The sequence below is a fragment of the Oncorhynchus nerka genome, linkage group LG7, assembly GCF_034236695.1.
Source record: "Oncorhynchus nerka isolate Pitt River linkage group LG7, Oner_Uvic_2.0, whole genome shotgun sequence".
Taxonomy (NCBI): Eukaryota; Metazoa; Chordata; class Actinopteri; order Salmoniformes; family Salmonidae; genus Oncorhynchus; species Oncorhynchus nerka.
In genome coordinates this window covers 59,470,494-59,493,776 of record NC_088402.1, presented here as the reverse complement: position 1 = coordinate 59,493,776, position 23,283 = coordinate 59,470,494, and the positions used below count along the sequence as shown (strand labels likewise).

Here is a 23,283-nt window from a genome sequence, read left to right as displayed (position 1 = left end):
AACAATTATCCCTAAGAGTTAAAATATTGGGGCAGTTCCCCAGATGCAGATTAAACGTAGCATCTCATTTAAAGTCATTTTTAGTCCAGGACTTGGCTTAATCTGTGTAAGGGAAACTGCCCCATTATGGCACTTATACATATGTTAATTAAAACACAAGTAGAATATCACAACGCTACACATCAAACCCCAAGTCTGTTTCCAATTTTGCAGAGTCTGTCAAAAGGTCAAAGGACTGCATAGGATCATTAGTCACTTTGTCCATCTTCATCACACTAATACATTTGTACTGGAGAACAATATTGCAGAATACTAAAGAGGTCATGATAGACACAAAAGGCTGCTAGCAATAGACTAGATCCCCTGTTATAAATATAGCCATCTTTATTTTACATAGGCTTGTTTATTCAAAAATGAATGGTTTTCTTTAACAGAAAAGTAACAATTTTGACCAAACAACAAATTAAAACCATTGAACATCATTAAACACTAAAAAGCATTTTTTTTTTTTTTTTACACTGACCAATGATGCACCCTTTGCAAGTCATCTTAAATCTCTGCATTGCACAGAAAATAAACAATCCAAGGGAAAATTAGTTACGCTTGAGGCGGTGTTTCAATTGGTTGAACACTATCAGTTACATATCCATGTGGCCATTGACTGAACATTACAGTGGGTTGTAATGCCCATCCCATGCATCGGATACAAACATTGACAAGCTCTTCTCTTGTTATGAAGAGACATTAAACGGTAGACATGTTAATACTCTGTGCATCACTGTTTGATATTAGCTAAATTGGTAGGGTAGACATTCCTTAATTTTTGCTTTAAAAAAAAAACATTCCTTATGTTTGACCATGGACGGTACTGCGTCCCTACAGGTATAGTTAAATACTTGGTTAATGATAAGACCCCGTACAAAATGGGTGAACTGTTCCACACAGGAGAGATAACTGATGGGCTATTGTGTAACAGACCAAAGTTCACTAACTATGAACAGAGAGAAACCTAAATGGGGATGCAGCTGCCATGACACCAGTGTTGCTCTGGGGGAGTTGGAGTGGCTGTAGGGGTAACATCAGGGAGTGAAGTGGAAGAGAACATCTAAACATACCCTTCATTGTATTCATCAGTTACTAATCAAGCATTTATAGCACAACACTTAGGTCTAACACTAGCCTTTTCAGGCCGTAGTTTTGAAACCTTCCCATCTAATGCAAATACTTAGCATTTAAGGCAACTGCTGCATACCGACTATTGCATTTTTCACATACATCCCCACTTGGAGGAACTGATTAACACGGGTGCCAGCCTGATCGACTCCTATTTCATCAACGCTACAGTATAACCAAAGCTCAACTAAAAAGCAACACAGTTGAATTAATTTAAAAAAAATATATATATAAAATGTTTGTTTTTTAAAGAGAAAAAACAGATGAATATTGTAAAAGGAGTGTGAGGAGGTTGGAGTAACACCTATCACTAAAACATTCCAAACATATTTTTTTTGTCATCCTTGGTGACAAAAATGACTTGCGGTGGACAGAACACATACCGGTACTCATAACTGTTGCTTGAATATCATAATGATGAGCTAGATTCCTAATGGTTAAGAGTCTGAACGCATGTAACAGATAACGAGAAGTGCTCCATTGACTTGCATCACATACGGCACAAGTTAACTGGAAGCATACAGCAGGAACTGTGTTCCATCTCTCAGAAACAGTAGTATTAATGCAGGTCCATTTGTACTGCAATTACATGGGAGAAAATGAAGTACATAGCCATATCATGTAAACATGATGAGACAATGGTCCCCTTGTTTGGGGCTTATTGAACATAATACAATTCAGTGTCATAGATCATGCAGGCCCCTCAAACTCAACCCTGGAGCTTGCAGCCAGTTCCAAAGCTTTTCCCCCCATTGTTCCCCTCTAATCAGAGACTGATTTAGACCTGGGACACCAGTTGTGTGCAATTCATTATCCGGTAGAACAGAAAACCAGCAGGCTCTAGACCTCATAGGGTAAGAGTTGAATAACCCTGATGTAGGCTATACAGGACAAGGATGACATAGGATCAATAACAGAAATGCAAGGCAGTCTTCGCTCATGACCATGTGTTCTTCCACAATGCTATTCGCAATCTCTAATGACAGCTTTTCAGATGGTTCAAACAGAATGCAGAAATACTATAAAGAAATACTCTGTGCTACACCTTAAACAGAGAACTAGCATTTTTCTCTGGAGTGGAATACAGGTGGGAATTGTATGTAGTGCTGAACAAGTACCATTACTGAAAGAACAGACCTGCATTTAAGTCATATTGCTCGGACAGAAACACGCGAATACACTAAGCGTTTTTCTCATAGCTAAGTATATCATTTGGTTAGGTATAACCTGCTCCTTCCTATGGATAACATTTTATTTTCAGTGCATTTGGATAGTGGTAGCATGGTTATAATAAGCAACATTAACCCCTATCCATAACCTTTGGTTAGATAACTGATAAATCTCAAATAGTTTGTTACCAAATAACCAGGTTCTTCTTTTATGACAAACTACACCTCAACAGAAAACATATTCCTCATTCTCCTCTTCGGCTAGGTACCTTTTACACCACACATCTGCAAAAACGTATCACTATTGCACACCAGACTGAAATAAATTATCTTAATTAAAACAAATCTAATTTTCCCCACCCTCAATGTATTCATAATTGAATTGGCTAATACTGCGTTCATAACCAAGTGGGAAGGTAGTAATTATCAGTTGGGTGTATTCACGTTTTGAACTGGGAAATATTATCAAACGTGGAGGTCATTAGAAGGCTTCTGATTGTTTTGCTATTTTTTGCCCATAAAAAGTATATCCATATTTCACTTTCTAAATCTAAAAGGAAGATTAACAGAATCAATTTTGTATTAACAATTTGTATTTTGTTCTTACCATAAACAACTGCTGAAAATACCGGCAAGCTTGCTGTCTTGTTTGTTGACAAATGACGTCAGAGAGGTGCAAGTGGGAAACTGAGCACAGGGATGATAGTTTCCCACTAGTAATTACCAGTTGGAAGGGCGTTCATGTGGATTTGTCCCAGTTGTATGCTGGTATTTACGAAATGAAGAGATGTTGTGAACGCAGCATTATACATTCGTAGAAAGACTGCCTCCAATTCGTCTCATCCAATGGGAACCCTGTGGAGACAAGGGGGAGGCGGTTGAGGTAATTCCACCAGCTCCAGCCGGACGGTGTCACCACCTGTCAGTAGTGTCACCAGACCAGTTACACCAGACGTCTTTGCCTGACCGAGAGGCAGAGGCGGACCGTAGGTTGGGGGGTTTGATCTTGAACACGAAGATGTGCAGGTGAGAGGCGATCTGGTTGCAGACGCTAACGCAGTAGCGCACTAGATCAAAGATGGACAGGAACTGGAGATAAAACAAGAGACAGAATAGATGTCAAATAAAGTACATTTAAGGCTCTTTATTTACAGAATTTGTTTAATGTCAATCATCTTTTGCCCCTGAAAATAATTGCATGAATATACGCTAGGCAATCTACACAACAGTGATGGACTTTGGTATACTACTTTACCACTCAACTATGGGGTTTTGACATATTACTTTGGCTAGAATCAGTCTGTGAAGTCAAATGTTTATCTGCAAAATGACAATTTCCTTGTCATGTTCATGAAATTCTATTGTGTGTGGTATGACCGATAGGGGGCAATGAAGTTCTCTCGCAGTCCTACAGTAGGCTTAGGCTTCTGGAATCTGCGTTGAACCTGCCAGGCAACAGTGTGATTGCGGGGCGTTCCTGCATGTGGCTATTCCTGAATCTGCAGGAACGCACCCCTGATTGTCTATGTAATTTAAAATGTGGGTCTAAGGGAAATAAAAGCATCAGAGTTTTTCAGGCGTGAAGGACATAGTGTCCTAGCTACCGGTGTCACTCCAGTCTTCCAAGCTACTGAACAAAAATATAAATGCACGGTGTCACTCCCGCCTCCCCTGCTATGTACCGGAGTCTTCCTAGCTACCAAACAAAAATATAAACGCACCATGTAAAGTATTGGTCCCATGTTTCATGAGCTGAAATAAAAGATCCCAGAAATGTTCCTATACGCACAAAAAGCTTTCTCTTGTTCCTGTTAGTGAGCATTTCTCCTTTGCCAAGATAATCCATCCACCTGACAGGTGTGCCATATCAAGAAGCTGATTAAACAACATGATCATTACACAGGTGCACCTTGTGTTGGGGACAATAAAAGGCCACTAAAATGTGCACTTGTATCACACAACACAATGCCACAGATGTCTCTAGTTGATGGAGTGTGCAATTGAAATACTGACTACATGAATGTCCATCAAAGTTGTTTCCAGAGAAGTGAAAGTCTAAAGAAATTAGCTCTGGAACATTTAATAGAAGACAAGACAAAACAAAAATAAGTTTGGAGATTTGCATAACATTTGATTAATCAAATATTATACTAAGATATGGAATTGTTTTAAGATGTTCATACCATGGATCATTTAGCTATTTGATTTTGAATTTTAGGATCCCTGTAGGTATCCCCCCCAAACATGTTTTATATTATTTGATCAAATATTTAATTTGGCCTTTACTACTATAGCCCATAGAAACACATTGAATAACATAATCATAAATGGTGACAGTCAAAAATAAATAATAAGGAATAAATGTTGATGTGTCTGTACCTATATCTACACTAAACAAAAACATGAACACAACATGCAACAATTTAAATGATTTTGCTGAGTTAAAGTTCCTATAAGAAAATCAGTCAATTGACAGAAATTCATTAGGCCCTAATCTATGGATTTCACATGGCTGGGAATACAGATTTGTATCTTTAGATGCCTTAAAAAATAAAAGTAGGGGCATGGATCAGGAAACCTTTCCGTATCTGGTGTGACAACTATTTGCCTCATGCAGTGCGACATCTCCTTCGCAATTGATCAGGCTGTTGATATGGCCTGTGGAATGTTGTTCCACTCCTCTTTTCTTTTTTTTTTACCTTTATTTAACCAGGCAAGTCAGTTAAGAACACATTCTTATTTTCAATGACGGCCTGGGAACAGTGGGTTAACTGCCTGTTCAGGGGCAGAACGACAGATTTGTACCTTGTCAGCTCGGGGGTTTGAACTCGCAACCTTCCGGTTACTAGTCCAACGCTCTAACCACTAGGCTACGCTGCCGCCCCAATGGCTGTGCAAAGTTGCTGGATATTGGCGGGAACTGGAACCTGCTGTCGTACATGTCGATCCAGAGCATCCCAAACACGCTCAATGGGTGACATGTCTGGTGAGTATGCAGGCCATTGAAGAACCCATGGTTTCCTCAGCTATCAGACCCACAGGTGAAAAAGCCGGATGTGGAGGTCCTGGGCTTATGGTAGAGAAATGAACCTTCAATTCTCTGGCAACAGCTCTGGTGGGCAGTCAGCATGTTAATCGCACTCTCTCAAAACTTGAGACATCTGTGGCATTGTGTTGTGTGACAAAAAAAAGAAAAAAGCTCACTAACAGGGATGAGAAAAAAGCATTTTGTGCATATGAAAAGTTTATGGGATCTTTTATTTCAGCTCATGAAACATAGGACCAACACTTTACATGTTGCGAGTCTCATCTTTCCATAGTGTCATTCTAGTTAGTAAGACAAATATTTGTGGGGAAAAAGTTGATTGTCCCGTCTTTCAAGAATCTCTGAGCTCTAAATACAGCAACATTTTCACTCAGCCTCATGGCAAAATAGCCAGCTACCTATCCCACCCACCATGTACTGGAGTCCTAGCTTGCTAACTAGCTAGCACCCAGTGTATTAAACGCCTGCCTTACAACTGCCCACATTAACAGAACCCGACCGTTGTCCTAGCAAGCTAGCTACCGTTGTCACACCTGCCTCTTCTTCTGTTGGTTGGTATCCAACGTTATGGTGCATTACCGCCACCTACTGTACAGGAGAACCCTTGCCTCCCGCCTGTGTACCGGCTTAAAAATGGATAAATAAAAGTATGAAGAAGGGCTCCTGCAGATGCAGGAATGCCAACATGCAGAAACACGCCGAATTATGGGCCACAATTGCACCCGTCCTCCAGGCAGGTGAAATTTTGTCCCGAAGACAAGCGTTTAATTCACTCTAGTGTTCTTTCCATTTGTTACATACATTAGCGACTCGCAACAAAAAAATAAACCTAGCCAAGTTATCACAGTTCTTCTCCTTTACCTCCGTTACGCGTTTCTCACCTCAATTCCGATCCAACCGCTCCCTCTACACACACACGGGTGCTGCGAACACAAGCTCCCATTAGGCCTATAGAAATTAGTGCCTATAAAAATGTACCCAACTGATGGGCTACACAAACAACACTGTAAACAAGCGACATTCCTTGCTAAATCATGACAGCCTCATCACAAATTATAAACGGACTGGTTGATTAAAGTAGGGAAATGTGTTCCAACTATGAGCTACAGTTTAGGAATAATATATTTGTCTCGTTTATTTTCAGTTTTTTTTGCGAACTGCTATAATGTCCCATTTAGAAAATGGAGGAAATGGTGAACAGTGATATTGACGAGAACGAGGCAACATTTTCAGTAGCGCGAGTCGCGGCTCAAATGGAGCTTGCAGTCTTTCATTTAGGAAATGACCTCACAACTCAAGTAGGCCATTGACAATGACTGCATATCAACTGCAGCAATTTCTGTATTGAGTGTTTTTTAAACCCTAACTGTTAACAATGATGACGTGCAGAGCACTTCATATCCGTGGCAAATCATTTGAAAGATGCATATCCCCCTTAATAAAGTTACAGCATTGATGCGTTAGGTAGGCCTATTTGTTACATTTTTCCCTTGATGATGATCGGGACCTGTTAGTGTTAGTTTTGTGATAACTGCACTGTGATTTAAATTCTGTGGCGAAAACAGTTTTCTTAACATTAACTATAAAATGTTGTTTAAACGTTTAAACAATCACATCCCTACTTGGCACATACAGTGCCAGTCAAAAATTTGGACACACCTACTCATTCAAGGGTTTTTATTTTTTACTATTTTCTACATTGTAGAATAATAGTGAAGACATCAAAACTATGAAATTACACATATGGAATCGTGTAAGTAACCAAAAAAGGTTAAACAAATCAAAATATATTTTATATATTTGAGATTCTTCAAAGCAGCCACCCTTTGCCTTGATGACAGCTTGATGACAGCTTTGCACAATCGTGGCATTCTATCAACCAGCTTCACGAGGTAGTCTTCACTATTATTCTACAATGTAGAAAATAGTACAAATAATTTAAAACTTGAATGAGTAGGTGTCCAAACTTTTGACTGGTACTATACATGCACATGGATGAAGCTATTAAGGGCTATGGTGACTTACCAGTGCCACCCAGAGGACCAAGTACTCGTCTATGAAGCTGTTAAAATACTGGTCCAAGAAGAGCAGCCCTGGCCCCAGGTAAGCCAAGTCATGGAGATACATCTCACTTTTTGTCATATGAGCTACCTGTAAAACAAACAAACAAAAAACGAGAGAGAATCAGCAACGTATAATAGAGTAAATAGAGTAAAGACCAAATAACTATATTGAGTCCAATTAAAGACATTGGACTAGGGCTGAAATTCAATGCAAGGTACGTTATAGCGCACTATAACAGACTTAAGAGTCATTTACCCTTGAGCCGACAGTTATACCAAAACAAGTGGCGGGTGTGGATATTGGAATGTAGACTGGCTTTTTCAGCATTTCATGTTTCACGGTCATGTTCAGTAGGCACAGAATGGAAGAAATCTATGCGAAACAGAGGTACTATCTGAACTTGTCCAATCAAAAAACGCTTGTGTTCCGTTACACAACACTTCGCTACAGTGTGCCCTAACGGACAGGATCCAGGTCACCTGGTTCCTCACCACTAGCTTGTTGGTGATCTTGGCCGACACAAACCCAAAGGCCAGGACATAGAGACAGGGGTGCTTCTCAAACAGCTGGGACGCAGACTTCTTGTAGATCATGACGGCCAGAATGATGACTGACCCTATGTGGAAGAACGGCGACAGGACACTCGTTCCCTGAGGAAGAAGGGACATGGCTGTCACAATCACTGTACAGCTGAAAATTCCACTATCCTTATCCGTCTCTAAAGTGATAAATAAACCACAAGGTAAAGTTCTGACTAGTAGCTTGGCTGATATCAATGAAACGGGCATGATAGTCATTCATGTCACTATTTTATGGAGGCCTAGAAATGAAGCATGCCAAGTGCTTTGGTATTTAAGCAATAGAAAAGACTGGCTACTTCACCCAAAATTGTAATATGTAATATGGATCATATTATAAACCAAAGTTGAAATAACCAATCGTACGGTTTTGTGACAAATTCCCACGAACTGTATACTTCCACACAACAAGTCATCTTTTATCAGCCATACAATTCAACCCTCGTTAGTCAGGACGGATCACGTCATCCTCACCGCTATGGTGGACCCGTTCTTTCCTACTCCTCCCGTGAATATGACCCGGAAGTAGTTGGTGCAGGAGAAGATGGCTCCCGCCACAGTGAGGATGGCTGGAATGAGCTTAATCTGGATGTTCACCACAGGGATCTGTGTGTTTGGGGGATTAGTAGTAGCATAGCCCTGTTTCAATATTTTAGAAACACATCCATCTTTCCTACCTTCCTTAAAGTAAACACAGACCTCAATTGGTGGAAGTAATAGCGCGGCAACTGGGCTTTCACCTATCCAATACCTTATAGATCTGTGCTTACCTCCAGGAAACAAGGAAAGGATGCATTCAGCAAAATCGGCAACAAGGACGCGAGTCTTAACACGTTAACCAACATGCTATAACTTCCCTACATTACTTTTTTTACATAAGTCTTGACATTCTTGAGGCTATAAATGTTTAACTGCATGTATAACAGTGTGTTACACTAGATTCAATACAAGGACAAAAAAAGGATAGAAAATGCATCAAACTACAACTACAATGCATGTAACAATTAGCATTAAGGTCATTTCTTTCATTTCCAAGCAGTAGGAACAGGCCATAATTTGCTGAATCAAATGGGTTAAATTAATTACCAAGAACTGCCAAAAAGCTGGTCCTCCGATGGCAGCCAGCAAATACATGATTATAATGAAGAATTGCACTTCAGTCACATCAATGCTGCACAGGCAAAGAGACAGAGGAATCATATGCAAACGGTTAAGTGATTTCACATTTCACACAGTTATCAAAATCAACATGCACATAGCACCCCCTAGCAGGTCCTGCACAAACACCATCCATTCCTCTGGGTTGTGGGTTAGTTGTGAGTGTGTGTGGGGGGGATGTAGAGAACATGTCCCTCAAAAGGCTGAGAGGAACCTGATCTGATAAGGTTGATTTTTTTCTGGCGGACAACCTATAACTCTTACTTACTCTGTCAAGGGCTTACATCATATCAAATCAACCATACTCCCAGGACATTTGTCCCTTGTCCTTGTTGTGGCTGTTCCCGAAAGCCAAACAGATAAGCAAATGTTGATACACACCCGGTCAAAAGTTTTAGAACACCTATTCATTCAAGGGTTTTTCTTTATTTTTTACATTGTAGAATAATAGTGAAGACATCAAAACTATGAAATAACACATATGGAATCATGTAGTAATCACAAAAAATATATATATTTCATATTTGAGATTCTTCGAAGTAGCCACCCTTTGCCTTGATGACCAGTTTCATGAGGTAGTCACCTTGAACGCATTTCAATTAACAGGTGTGCCTTGTTAAAAGTTAATTTGTGGAATTTCTTTCCTTCTTAATACGTTTGAGCCAATCAGTTGTTGTGACAAGGTAGGGGTGGTATACAGAAGATAGCCCTATTTGGTAAAAGACCAAGTCCATATTATAACAGCTCAAATAAGCAAGGAGAAATGACAGTCCATCATTACTTTAAGACATGAAGGTCAGTCAATCGAGAAAATGTCAAGAACTTTGAAAGTTTCTTCAAGTACAGTCGCAAAAACCATCAAGCCCTATGACGAAACAGGCTCTCATGAGGACCGCCACAGGAAAGGAAGACCCAGAGTTACCTCTGCTGCAGAGGATAAGTTCATTAGAGTTACCAGCCTCAGAAATTGCAGCCCAAATAAATGCTTCACAGAGTTCAAGCAACAGACATGTCAACATCAACTGTTCAGAGGAGACTGTGTGAATCAGGCCTTCATGGTTGAATTGCTGCAAAGAAACCCCTACTAAAAGGACATTAATAATAAGAAGAGACTTGGAAATCTGTCCTTTGGTCTGATGAGTCCAAATGTGAGATTTTTGGTTCCAACCGGCGTGTCTATGTGAGATGCAGAGCAGGTGAACGGATGGATGATCTTCGCATGTGTGGTTCCCACCGTGAAGCATGGAGGAGGAGTGATGATGTGGGAGTGCTTTGCTGGTTACACGGTCTGTGATTTATTTATAATTCAAGGCACACAACCAGCATTCTGCAACGATATGCAATCCCATCTGGTTTGCGCTTAGTGGGACTGTCATTTGTTTATCAACAGGACAATGACCTCCAGGCTGTGTAAGGGCTATTTGACCAAGAAGGAGAGTGATGGAGTGCTGCATCAGATGACCTGGCCTCACCCCAATTGAGATAGTTTGGAATGAGTTGAACCACAGAGTGAAGGAAAGGCAGCCAACAAGTGCTCAGCATATGTGGGAAGTCCTTCAAGACGGTTGGAAAAGCATTCCAGGTGAAGCAGGTTGAGAGAATACCAAGTGTGCAAAGCTGTCATCAAGGCAAAGTGTGCCTACTTTGAAGAATCTCAAATATATTTTGATTTGTTTACATTTTTTGGTTACTACATGATTCCATGTGTGTTATTTCATAGTTATGTCTTCACCATTATTCTACAATGTAGAAAAGTTTTTTTAAATAAAGAAAAACCCTTGAATGAGTAGGTGTGTCTAAACTCTTGACTAGACTGTAGTTTAAAGGAAAGCTCAGACGGGGTGCCCACCCACTCACATGCCAAAGCGCAGGGTTCCTGACACGTAGGTCTGCCAGTGAGCACAGTAGAACATGAACATGCCGGCGAAGCAGCAGAAGAACATCCAGTCGGGGTTGGTTCCAAGTTGGACGGCGATACAGGTGCCCAAGACCACAAACACTAAGAGAGGGGAGAGAAGTCAGAGAATATGAGAGAGAGACAGAGATATAGAGAAAGAGAGCGAGAAAGAGAGCAGGTGGGTGATAGAAAGTAAGAGTTAAAGAGGCAGGTATATTCTGATTCCTCACTTTGTCTTAATTGTGTGTGGAAATGAAAAAAATATTAGTACCAGTGACATCAATGCATGCAAAAGAGGGAGAGAGAGTGATAGAGAGAAAGTTCAATTACACAACATGATGTTTCTCAGTCTTAAATCATTAATGTTGTTTACATCTGTAAGTGTGTTGTGTACATTTATGGGTATATTGTGTCTGTCTTTAAGTGCATATTTGTTGTGTCCGTCTTCCATGTCATTTGTAGCCTGTGAGTGTGTTGTTTATGGTAGTTTGAGACGGTATACACACGCTCCAACACACACACCTGTTGAAAGGGAGTCACAGCCATGGTCAAAGAGCTCTCCCAGTGGGGTGCTGCTATTGGTGCGCCGTGCCTGTTTCCCATCGATGGCGTCCAGTGATTGGTAGATGAAGAGGCCCACTGCACAAGACAGGTACACCCACAGCGGTGCCTGAAAGGTAAAGGGAACAAACATTCAACATTTACAATAGACGGTCTACTAGTGCTCCTCGACTTCCACAGAAAAGTATGGGTTTCGGCCTTTATGAACACAATTTCTATGTTTGGGTTATAGGATGTTATGTCCAATCCATAGGTCAAATTGGGATTGGGAAGTCCCTACTAGTTCATAGCCACACCCGGGGGGGGGTGGAGCTTTTCATTTTTGGGAGAAAGACAGGTCAGTTCAGGTGACTTTTTAAAAAGGACATTCTACTCCAAAATGAATTAAAATAAAATTATACTGACATCTAAAATATAATTTCCCCCTCTAGAAATAAGTCCCATGGGGCTCCGCTCCACTCATAGAACTGGAGTTACAACTCTGGTAACTATCGTTCTATGTCGTGGAACTCCGCCCCAAAGGGGAGCGCCGCTCCTTAACGGTTTAAGGCGGAGCGCAACGCTCCAAAATGTACTCCTGCCGAGCCTAACACTTCCCACTTAATGAAAAGGTCGGGCTCAGCCATGGCTGCGACTAAGTCCCGCAGTACTGTAACACACTGTCCCAATATACTGCGTCCTCAGTCCAATCCGCCCTACTCAGTCTAAAGGCATTGCCAATGACTAGTGGGCAGATAAAACACAATATGAGCCATACTAATCTGTACAAGCAGATAGATGATACTTCAATATTAAACAATTGGTCTAATAGTTTTGTAATACCAGTTAAAGAAACTATATCCCTCATCCTTCCGCCCAAACAGTCATAGACTTGTGGGCAGGTTAGAAAACATGACTCTACTGTACTAAACCTTCAGCCAGGAGTCATGCTATGTAGTCATTCTAACAGGAAAAGGCAGAACTGATGGAACCCTGTCCATTGGTCCTCTCCCTTTAGTTCTAGTCCTCCCATCAGCAATGCTGAGTGCAGGCTGAACCAAGTAAAACATGCTCACTGATTCCTCAGTGTAACCCGCCACACTCAATCCATTAGCCAAAGCCAATGATTAGTGGGCAGATAACAGAAAATGGGCCAACCTTCGTAGGGCTAGCAACAGGGCAGCATGTTGAGGATCCCAAATTCAAGCCTTCAGTCAGTGGCTAGCTGCAGTCCCAGGTAGACAATCCGATGACTGGGCCATGGTCTGCTCTTTTCCCTATTTACAGCGAACCCCAGAAGCCTGAGATGAATCACTGTCTGTGTTGTGTGTGCGATTGCCAGCACTGCTGACGGGGCGAGAACCAGTAGGTCGTCTAGGTAGGCCAAGACCCTTATCCCTTGACGATGCAACGGGTCCATTGCCGCCTCCACGCACTTGGAAAAGGTGCCAGGATGTACCCGAATGGTATTCTCGCATACTTGTACGCCACCCCTTGGAAGGCAAAATGCAGAGACTTCCAGTGATGCGGATGAACCGGCACATGGAAGGACGCGCCCTTTAGGTCTATGCTTATACAAAAGTCTTTGTTGTGGACACATTCCAGCAGGCGTTTTATCGTAAGCATTCGAAAGGGCCGTTTGGCTACGCTCTCGTTGAGAATGCGTAGATCCAATAATGGCCTCATACCCCCAGTCTTTTTTGGCACTAGTTAGTAGGGCGAATATAGCCTGCTGTTCCGTTGTTCTAATCGGGGAAATACTGTGACCTCCTCCTTCACCAAAGGTACCGTAATCTCTTTCACAAGAGCGGCTACTTTCTCTGCCGATTTCATCACAGTTTCCACCACGGTCGAAAACGGTGGAGGAGTCCGGTAACCCTTCTCCAGCGTCCAGCTTAGCCAGTGGGAGAGGGTGCAACTTCAGTGCCACTCCCAATAATGATCTGAGAGCGGGAGAGAGTGAAGTTGTGGTGCATTCAGTAGGAAGGACCTGTATTCCTCTATGGCCCATGCCGCCGCTGTCCTCCGACATAGAAGTGGTGGCACAGCCCAGGGTGGGCCCCCCTCGAAAGGGGGAGGAAATATTAGCGCGTTCTGTGAGAAAAGGGAGCGACAACACGGTTACACTCGTAACCTTGTGGTTCCAGCCCTCCGTGAACGCAGCACGGGTCTGAACTGCACTGAGGCTATTGCCTGAGTTAGTGAGCAGTCTCCAACAGCGATTGAGTCATCAACCCAACACGGGGTTGTGTACACAGGCTGTTCTTTAAACCCTGAGCCACATTACTCCTAGGAGTCTGGGGTCTAGGGTTTTTATGAGGTATAGCATGGTGGCTCATCAAGAGTGTCCGCTTTGCTGCCCTCTTATCATTGCCATTCATAGCGTCCTCATGTGTGTGCTCAGCTACGCACCCATGGTGGACTGTACTACACACAGAGTGGAGAGAGAGAACCTGAACGATCTCTGGTTTATTATGGAAAAGAGGTTCTCGTGACAAATACAATTGGAATCTAGTCTTGATCCAACAAACACGTTGGCTCCCCCATCTCTTTGCAGGGGAGCGGGGGGAATAGTAGGCGCTGTTGAACAGAGCGTTACGCTCTTCCCTCTCTTCTCCCCCTTGTCCTGTCATGGTTGCTTCTGGCTGCCCTTAGGTTGTCGCCAGGGTGACGTCATGACCACCTCTCTCGCCGGTGAAGCGGCTGCTCTCTCTGGCGCTGCGGGAGTGGAAAGGCCCACTCTCGGTGAGCTGGATGCTGCTGTTCCTCGGGCTATCCGTCTGGCCATAGACCAGGGTCTACTGGAGACGGTGAAACTAGGTGGCTCTCTGGAAAGTGATCTAGATCCTCCTGCCAATGGCAGGTGTCTAGATAATTGTTCCCTCCCCTCCTCCAGCTTTCCGAAAAACGCGTTGTTGCCTCTTTGACGCCGGCTCCAAAGAGGCCGCTGTTAGATGGGGGCGTTCAACAGGGTGGCTTTGTCAGATTCCTTCATGGCCGTCAGAGACAGCCAAAGGTGTCGTTTCCCAACCTCCCCGCATACACAGCCGACTCCTGGGTGAGATGAAGTACGGCTCCTATCTCCTCTCATGACAGCTCAGTCTTGTCCGTGGTGAGACGGGATAGAGAGGCTGCCAGGATATTGTTGGCAATATTGTTCACTGCTGCTACAGCCTGGACACCTAATGCAAAGGACTTCTCTACCAGCTGAGCTGTGAGCCTGTCCTTTGTAGTAGGTAGAGTGGGCTTTTTGGATGACTGCCAGGAGCTCAAACCAGGACGAGGTACGCAGCCATGGCGTGCCCGAGCCTGGGGATCCCCTGGGGCCATCTGCAGTCCCTCTGGTGAATGGGGTGTTAGCATTTATCGGCACTCTCACCCTCAAAGGTGACCCCCATGAACCTTCCACATATTTTCAGAGCGAGGGCATAGCTGGTGCCAGTGGCACCGCCACCCTTCTTGTTAGAGAGTAGGGGCCGCCCTACATCATGTCCACTTCCGGGATGGAGGGCAGCATGATCTCAAACCGACTCGCAGCCCGCTCAACGAGCCCTGGAAAATCAGAGCGCAAAGAGGCGGTTGCATAGGAGAGGGCTGCTGAAAATTCAGAGCCCGTCTCATCCTTGCACTCTCCATAGGGAGTTTAGTTTTTTTTATTATCAAAATCGGTCAGTGGGTTAGACTGTTCCGGAGAAACATCCACACACTTCCCAATATCCTCATCTTCTCTAGAGGTGGCATCATCATATGATGCCTCAGAACCTGAGGCTAACACAGACATGGCGTCCTCGAGGGATATCCTCCCTAAAGAACACCAATCACTGTTTCCTCTCCTTTAAAAGATAGGAGGGCGCAGCTTGGGCATTCCGGGGGTCTGTGAGATCCTAGACACAAGTCGTGTGTGTCCACAGCCGCCATGGTGGGGCAGCGACACTGAGCTCAAGAGCTTCTGAGTTAGGTGGAAAATCTGGAATGCTCATTCTAGAGGGACGACGAACACTTGGATATCGACGGCGGGTTTGTCCTAAGACTTATCTTCCCTTCTCGGCTTCTTCAGTCTAGTCCAAGTCGCTGAAAATAACGGGAGGCTGACTGAGGGGAAGCATCCCCTTATATAGGGACACCTGTACTCCCATTGGCTGCAGGTGTGTGCATAGTTCTCTCTCAGGCTATTTACTGCCTAGGCAGTGGGGTAAACCACTAGGAGCAGAGCTCCCCTATGGGCCGAAGCTCCACGATATAGAACATAACTACAAATATAACTGCAAATATAACTGCAAACATAACTACAAAACTGCAAATTGACCACAAGAAGCTAAAACACTGAGGTAAATCTTCAGTGAAAATTGGATATATTTGACTAAGGGCAATGTTGTCCGGATTGTGGAATTTATTCACTCGATGTGTGCCCCCGTACGTACGCGCACTGAAATCTAAGCCCAACGTGATGTATAGTACCTCCCACCAGGCGGAATGCTGTGAAAAGTATGTCCCGGGTCTGTTTGAGTTGTGTTTTTTCCCCAATGTATGCTTTGGCCACAAATACAAGTACAGGATGAGTTGACAACATTACCTGGGTAAGAGTTAACAGAATATGACATTTTCCATGTACAGTTACTTTAATGTAGGCCTACCAGTTGCACCTGACTTGTGTTACATTTAGCCCCAGTCTACCCTATGCATTAAAACGACATTGGCAAGCGCTGACGCTGTTAAAACTCTAGTTCTGAAAAGCTGCAATTCACAAATGTTGGGGATTTGAGAAAGAAAAAAAGTGTAGTAACACTAGAAAGTTCTCAGGTCCTACAGTGGCCATCAAAACTGCTATCAGAAGGTGTGTTCTCTTATCACTGCATTAACAATGTTGTGCAATGACTGGGCATGCATGTTTCTCTCCCTATGCGCTGTGCAGCACTCACTGTTTGAAAGCACTGGAGAGAAACTTCTCGCATAGAATGTGACAAGCTGGCCAATTGAAAAGGTAAACTATTCCAAGATGGGGTCATCTGATTTTGCCTTTGCTTATTTGTGTTGTTGGCTGAGGAAAATTAAATGGCAGCAATTTGAAAGCCACCAGGCTTTCATTTGACCCGGCCCAATTTAACCCCTGACAACAACAGATCCATTAAAAATATTTTTCAACTGATTGGGTTGAAAGTAACCGAAACCTTCCCATGTGTCAGCATACAGTATTGACAAGTGTGTTTAATATCAGACTGACTTTGTTTGAACAGCTGCCCCTTAACTAGCCGTGGGAGGAAGAATACATGGAGGGATCTAGTATCCGTTGTGCAAGCTTCCCTGATAACAAACTGTAGCTGATAATATTTGAACGCAACATACAGTAGACTAAGAAATGTAACACTATGGAGGGGAGGTTGAGTCAATTGCAGATTAAACAATATCCTCAAGTGATCTCATTTTCAGAAACAAGATAACTTAACAACCTTGCCTATATTACAGTCAAGCCTCCAGCTCCAAAGCTTTAGCCGATCAAAACAAACCCATGAACTTGATTTCTCCACTGATCCTGTGTGGCTCAGTCAGTAGAGAAAGTGTTTTGGGTTCGATTCCCAATGGGGCCACCATTATGAAAAATCTCCACTCATGACTAAGTCGCTTTGGATGAAAGTGTCTGATAAATGGCATACAGTGCCTTCTGATAGTATTCAGACCCCTTGACTTTCCACATTTTGTTGCAGCTCGATTCTTTTTTTAATCCTCAGCAATCTACACACAATACCCATAATGACAAAGCAAAAACAGGTTTTTAGAAACGTTGCACAATTATTTTAAAAAATATATATATACACACACCTTATTTACGGAAGTATTCAGACCCTTTGCTATGAGACTCAAAATTGAGCTCAGGTGCATCCTGTTTCCATTGATCATCCTTGAGATGTTTCTACAACTTGGAGTCCACCTGTGGTACATTACATTTATTGGACATGATTTGGAAAGGCACATACCGGTCTATATATATTGTCCCACAGTTGACAGTGTATGTCAGAACTAAAACCAAGCCATGAAGTTGAAGGAATTGACCGTAGAGCATCGAGACAAGATTGTGTTGAGGCACAGATCTGGGGAAAGGTACCAAAATATTTCTGCAGCATTGAAGGTCCCCAAGAACACGGTGGCCTCCATCCTTCTTAAATGGAAGAAGTTTGGAAGCACCAAGACTCTTCCTAGAGCTGGCCGCCCAGCCAAACAGCAATCGGGGGAGAAGGGCCTTGGTCAGGAAAGTGGTCAAGAACCCGATGGTCACTCTGACAGAGCTCTACAGTTCCTCTGTGGAGAATCTTCCAGAAGGACAACCATGTCTGCAGCACTCAACCAATCAGGCCTTTATGGTAGAGTGGCTAGACGGAAGGCACTCTTCAGTAAAAAGCACATGGCAGTCCACTTGGTGTTTGCCATACAGTACCTAAAGACTCTCAGACCATGAGAAACAATATTCTCTGGTCTGATGAAACCAAGATTCAACTCTTTGGCCTGAATGCCAAGCGTCACGTCAGACCTGGCACTATGCCTACGGTGAAGCATGGTGGTGCTAGCATCATGCTGAGGGGATGCTTTTCAGTGGCAGGGACTGGGAGACTAGTCAGGATCAAGGCAAAGATGAACGGAGCAAAGTACAGAGAGTACAACCTAACAGAACTTGAGAGGATCTGCAGAGAAGAATGGGAAAAACTCCCAAAATACAGGTGCCAAGCTTGTAGCATCATACCCGAGAAGACTCGAGGCGATAAATCGCTGCCAAAGGTGCTTCAACAAATTACTGAGTAAAGGGTCTGAATACTTATGTAAAATGTGATATTTCAGTATATTATAAATTAGCAAAAATGTATTTTAACCTGTTTTTGCTTTGTCATTATGGGGTATTGTGTGTAGATTTAATCCCTTTTAGAATAAGGCTGTAACGAAACATAATGTGGAAAAGGTCAAGGGGTCTGAATAATTTCTGAATGTACTGTATGTATATGACTCAAATACTAAAGACCATGCGACTGTGTAGCTGAAAAATACATAACAACCCACATTCGATTCTAATCGATTCACAATTAAGCCAGCTTGAGTAAGCTAGTCTGAGGGAGACCATTCTAAATGCCTATTCCTACCCTCTACGGCTCGGGAGGTGGGAGAAGGGGCCTGAGGCTAGATGTGAAACCTGAGGACGGGGACACGGGGTGCCTGTCCCCAAGAGCCCTGTAAGGCATCCCCCACGTACTACAGCAAAACAAGCACACATGACATGAAGCATTGTGCAAGCCTGGCCCCAGTGACCAAGAGAAAGGAAAAGCAAAACGTGTCTATTGTTAAATATTGATAAACTAACAATAATTGGTCAACCTTTTTCCATTCACAAAGTCATAGCCTAGTCATATCTACTTTGTTCAAATTGACAGCCTTAAAATGCCCTTGATCTATTCTATAATGTTGCTTAAATCATTTTTAAGCACAACACTTTTTGTGGTGACACATACATCCTGCTGTATCACATCTTCTAAGCAAAAGCATTAAGGCAAGCAAACTGGTTTCGCATTGACAGGCTACATTCCTAAACAGAAAGGAAAACGCTGCACACTGCTGCTAGTTTCAATATGTTTTATCCTAATTGAGTATTGTATGTATATTACTATAAATATTGATCATATTCCTTGTGTATGATCATATATTTTGATACATTGAATGTTAATATTGTGAACTTATGTTATACATTTTTCCCCTCCTGTTTCAGGAAGAGATGTCACGGAGTACTGCCCCTATATATAGGGCCTTCCACCGCCACCTGGGATATGGATGCCTGATGAAGACCTTAGGGTTGAATCGTTGTCATAAATAAATATCACCTGGGAGCATGAGCAGCAGTGTTCAGCGCTTTCCTTTCTGTTTTCCATGAGTTTGCCTACAACTCCGGCACCTACGGAAAGTACCTGAATGTGTGCATGTTCTACAGCTTTTGTACACTCATGTACACTATCTTGTCTCATCGCTACAACTCCCGTACGGGCTCGGGAGAGACGAAGGTTGAAAGTCATGCGTCCTCAGATACCAAGCCGCACTGCTTCTTAACACAGCGCGCATCCAACCCGGAAGCCAGCCGCACCAATGTGTCGGAGGAAACACCGTGCACCTGGCAACCTTGGTTAGCGCGCACTGCGCCCGGCCCGCCACAGGAGTCGCTGGTGTGCGATGAGACAAGGACATCCCTTCCGGCCAACCCCTCCCTTACCCGGATGACGCTAGGCCAATTGTGCGTCGCCCCAAGGACCTCCCGGTCGCGGCCGGTTACGACAGAGCCTGGGCGCGAACCCAGAGTCTCTGGTGGCACAGCTGGCGCTGCAGTACAGCACCCTTAACCACTGCGCCACCCGGGAGGCCCAATCGATACTTTTCAATCAAGAAATTCTGAAAGAAATACTGACGGCCTCGTCTTCTCTCTATGTCCTGTCAGTAGTGTATATTATTACAGCCGTTACAACAAACATTGACCTAATAATCCATGGTTATTACTTAGTAGGAATACCTGCTGATTAATTAATTAAAATATGCATACTCAGTGGGAGGGAGGGCCATTTGAGTGGCCGTGTGTTAAAGAGATCCAACATCAAATTCTTTCCAGGGCCTAAAATTCCCAGTGATGCCCCTGCATGGACCTACCTGTTCAGTGGCAGTGGGGCAGTAGTACACCAGCACCAATGTGGTGAGAATGTTGATGGCCAGGCCCACAATAGTGATGAGGTTGGGGGCTATCCATGCTGGCACACATGCCACTAGCCACTCCCAGTAGTGCTGCATGAAGGGCTCCAGAAGTGAGCGACCTGCACTGCTGTATCTGTGCTCCTCTAACTTCTTCAGCTGGTGGCGCGACAGTGGCGGAGCCGGCAGTTGGATGAGCTTACTCAGGACACAGGAACTCCCCCCACCACTGCAGGCTGTAGTTGGACCTGCAGTGGTAGTAGGCCTGTATGAAGGGTCCACACTCTGGTCCTGAGGGGTCCATGTCGTTGTCCCCCCTGTCCCCTGGCTTGCCTTCGCCGCCCGGGTCCGTGGTGCTCTCTGACCGGTGCTGCTACTCATAGGGGAAGTCGAAACCGCACTTCACGTGGCGCCTGCTCTGCCTACGACTGCCTCCGCCCCGGTCCAATCCAGGGAATCCACAGTGGGGCCACAACCGTTTTACTGGGTTGAAGCCTAATGAGGAGAAAGAAATATTTATATTTTATTTGACCGTAATGTTAAGCATAATTTGACTGTGGCAGCACACTGAGCACAAGCTGCAGCGGGAGGGCTGGTAAAACAGGAACTCATCAACCATACATGCTAATCATATGTTTCCTGATTCTGCTAATACTGCAAACAGCAGTCAGTGAGACAAAATAAATAAATAAATGCAAGACTTGCATAGTTAAACCATTGAATTACAAGGGTATATACCTTGGGTAGATATGTGTATGCTTACTCATAGTGAATAATAACCAAATCATGTCTACGAAAAATACATTTTTAAAAAACTATGTTGAATAATTAGTTAGGAGGTTCATGTCATGTTGCCCTACAATACTTGTTAGGTAACGTAGTTAGCTAGCTACCAACAAAATCAACTGGCTAGCTAGCTAACGTTCCCTTGCTAAGCTAGCTATCTATCAATATTATCTGTAGCTAACTAAAGGCAACTGTCACAACATATATTTTTATCATATTACCATATGTATAAAATTTAAAATAGGTTGTCAACACAATAATGTTATAAAGAGCTGAGTTGACATGCAGTTGTCCTTCGGAAATCTCTTACCTAGCTTGATTCCGTTACACGGAAGCGGTGGCCTCTATCGTTGTCTGGCTAACAGCTAGTGCCTACTACACTACGGCAACCTCGGCCTCTTCTGTCAGCTTATATGTAGCTAACAAGAAAACAAGTGCATAGAGCAGCGACAGCAGTCTAGTTCCCAACGAGTTAGAACCGTTTTCGGGAAGACTAGGATCAGCTGATGCAAGTGAATATCACGAAACTCGACCGCGGCTTTGAGAAAGAGCGGAAAGATTTTTGACAGGCAGGCGTAGGGATTTCCCACTTCCGTCGCACAATTTAAAAATACCGGCTCCTTGACTGCATTCAATCTCTTTTTATGATATAATAATATATGAATAAACCATTGCATTAGTTTAATATCAAAATGACTTAAATGAACTGTAAATTGAATGAACAGTGGTATGTCAAATGAAGACCTTGTGGTATTATGGACTCTTATTTTGAAATACCCAAAGTCAACTACTTTGTATCTTAATCCAAATTGCTTTTGCTTTTGGATTGAGACACAACATCTTTGTATAGATACACTACATGACCAAAAGTATGTGGACACCTCCTTGTCAAACATCTCATTCCAAAATCATGGCTATTAATATGGAGTTGGTCCCACCTTTGCTACATATGCTCTCTCTAATTCTTTCTTTCTTTCTCTCTCTCGGAGGACCTGAGCCCTAGGTCCGTGCCCCAGGACTACCTGACATGAACACTCCTTGCTGTCCCTAGTCCACCTGACCGTGCTGCTGCTCCAGTTTCAACTGTTCTGCCTTATTATTATTCGACCATGCTGGTCATTTATGAACATTTGAACATCTTGGCCATGTTCTGTTATAATCTCCACCCGGCACAGCCAGAAGAGGACTGGCCACTCCACATAGCCTGGTTCCTCTCTAGGTTTGTGTGCTAGGTTTCTTCCTAGGTTTTGGCCTTTCTAGGGAGTTTTTCCTAGCCACCGTGCTTCTACACCTGCATTGCTTGCTGTTTGGGGTTTTAGGCTGGGTTTCTGTACAGCACTTTGAGATATCAGCTGATGTACGAAGGGCTATATGAATAAATTTGATTTGATTTGATTTGATAACAGCCTCCACTCTTCTGGGAAGGCTTTCCACTAGATGTTGGAACATTACTGCGGGGACTTACTTCCATTCAGCCACAAAAGCATTAGTGAGGTCGGGCACTGATGTTGGGGGATTAGGCCTGACTATCAGTCGCCATTCCAATTAATCCCAAAGGTGTTCGATGGGGTTGAGGTCAGGGCTCTGTGCAGGCCAGTCAAGTTCTTCCACACCGATCTCAACAAATAATTGCTGTATGGACCTCGCTTGCTGTACAGGGGCATTGCATGCTAAAACAGGAAAGGGCCTTCCCAAACTTTTGCCACAAAGTTGGAAGCACAGAATCATCTAGAATGTAATTTTATGCTGTAGCGTTAAGATTTCCCTTCATAGGGGCCTACCCCTTCTTTGGACACTGTGCTAATGTAACAGTATAACTTTAAACCGTCCCCTCGCCCATACCTGGGCTCGAACCAGGGACCCTCTGCACACATCAACAACAGTCACCCACGAAGCATCGTTACCCATCGCTCCACAAAAGCCGCGGCCCTTGCAGAGCAAGGGGAACCACTACTTCAAGGTCTTAGAGCAAGTGACGTCACCAATTGAAACGCTATTTAGCGCGCACCGCTAACTAAGCTAGCCGTTTCACATCCGTTACACTCACCCCCCTTTTGACCTTCCTCCTTTTCCGCAGCAGCCAGTGATCCGGGTCAACAGCATCAATGTAACAGTATAACTTTAGACCGTTCCCTCGCCCATACCCGGGCGCGAACCAGGGACCCT

At 43.6% G+C, this 23,283-nt stretch overlaps 1 protein-coding gene across 1 annotated transcript; it reads right to left on the bottom strand.

The window, feature by feature from the left end:
- Positions 1–366: 366 nt before the first annotated feature.
- Positions 367–21,700, bottom strand: LOC115132076 (choline/ethanolaminephosphotransferase 1-like). The gene is made up of 9 exons (XM_029664309.2): positions 21,428–21,700; positions 20,293–20,826; positions 11,608–11,755; positions 11,046–11,187; positions 9,117–9,201; positions 8,505–8,636; positions 7,944–8,102; positions 7,414–7,539; positions 367–3,431 (listed from the first exon to the last, which is right to left on the bottom strand). The coding sequence occupies exons 2-9, from the start codon at positions 20,710–20,712 to the stop codon at positions 3,255–3,257; spliced, it is 1,389 nt and encodes a 462-aa protein (XP_029520169.1). The 5' UTR covers positions 20,713–20,826; positions 21,428–21,700; the 3' UTR covers positions 367–3,254.
- Between the last annotated feature and the right edge of the window lie 1,583 nt (positions 21,701–23,283).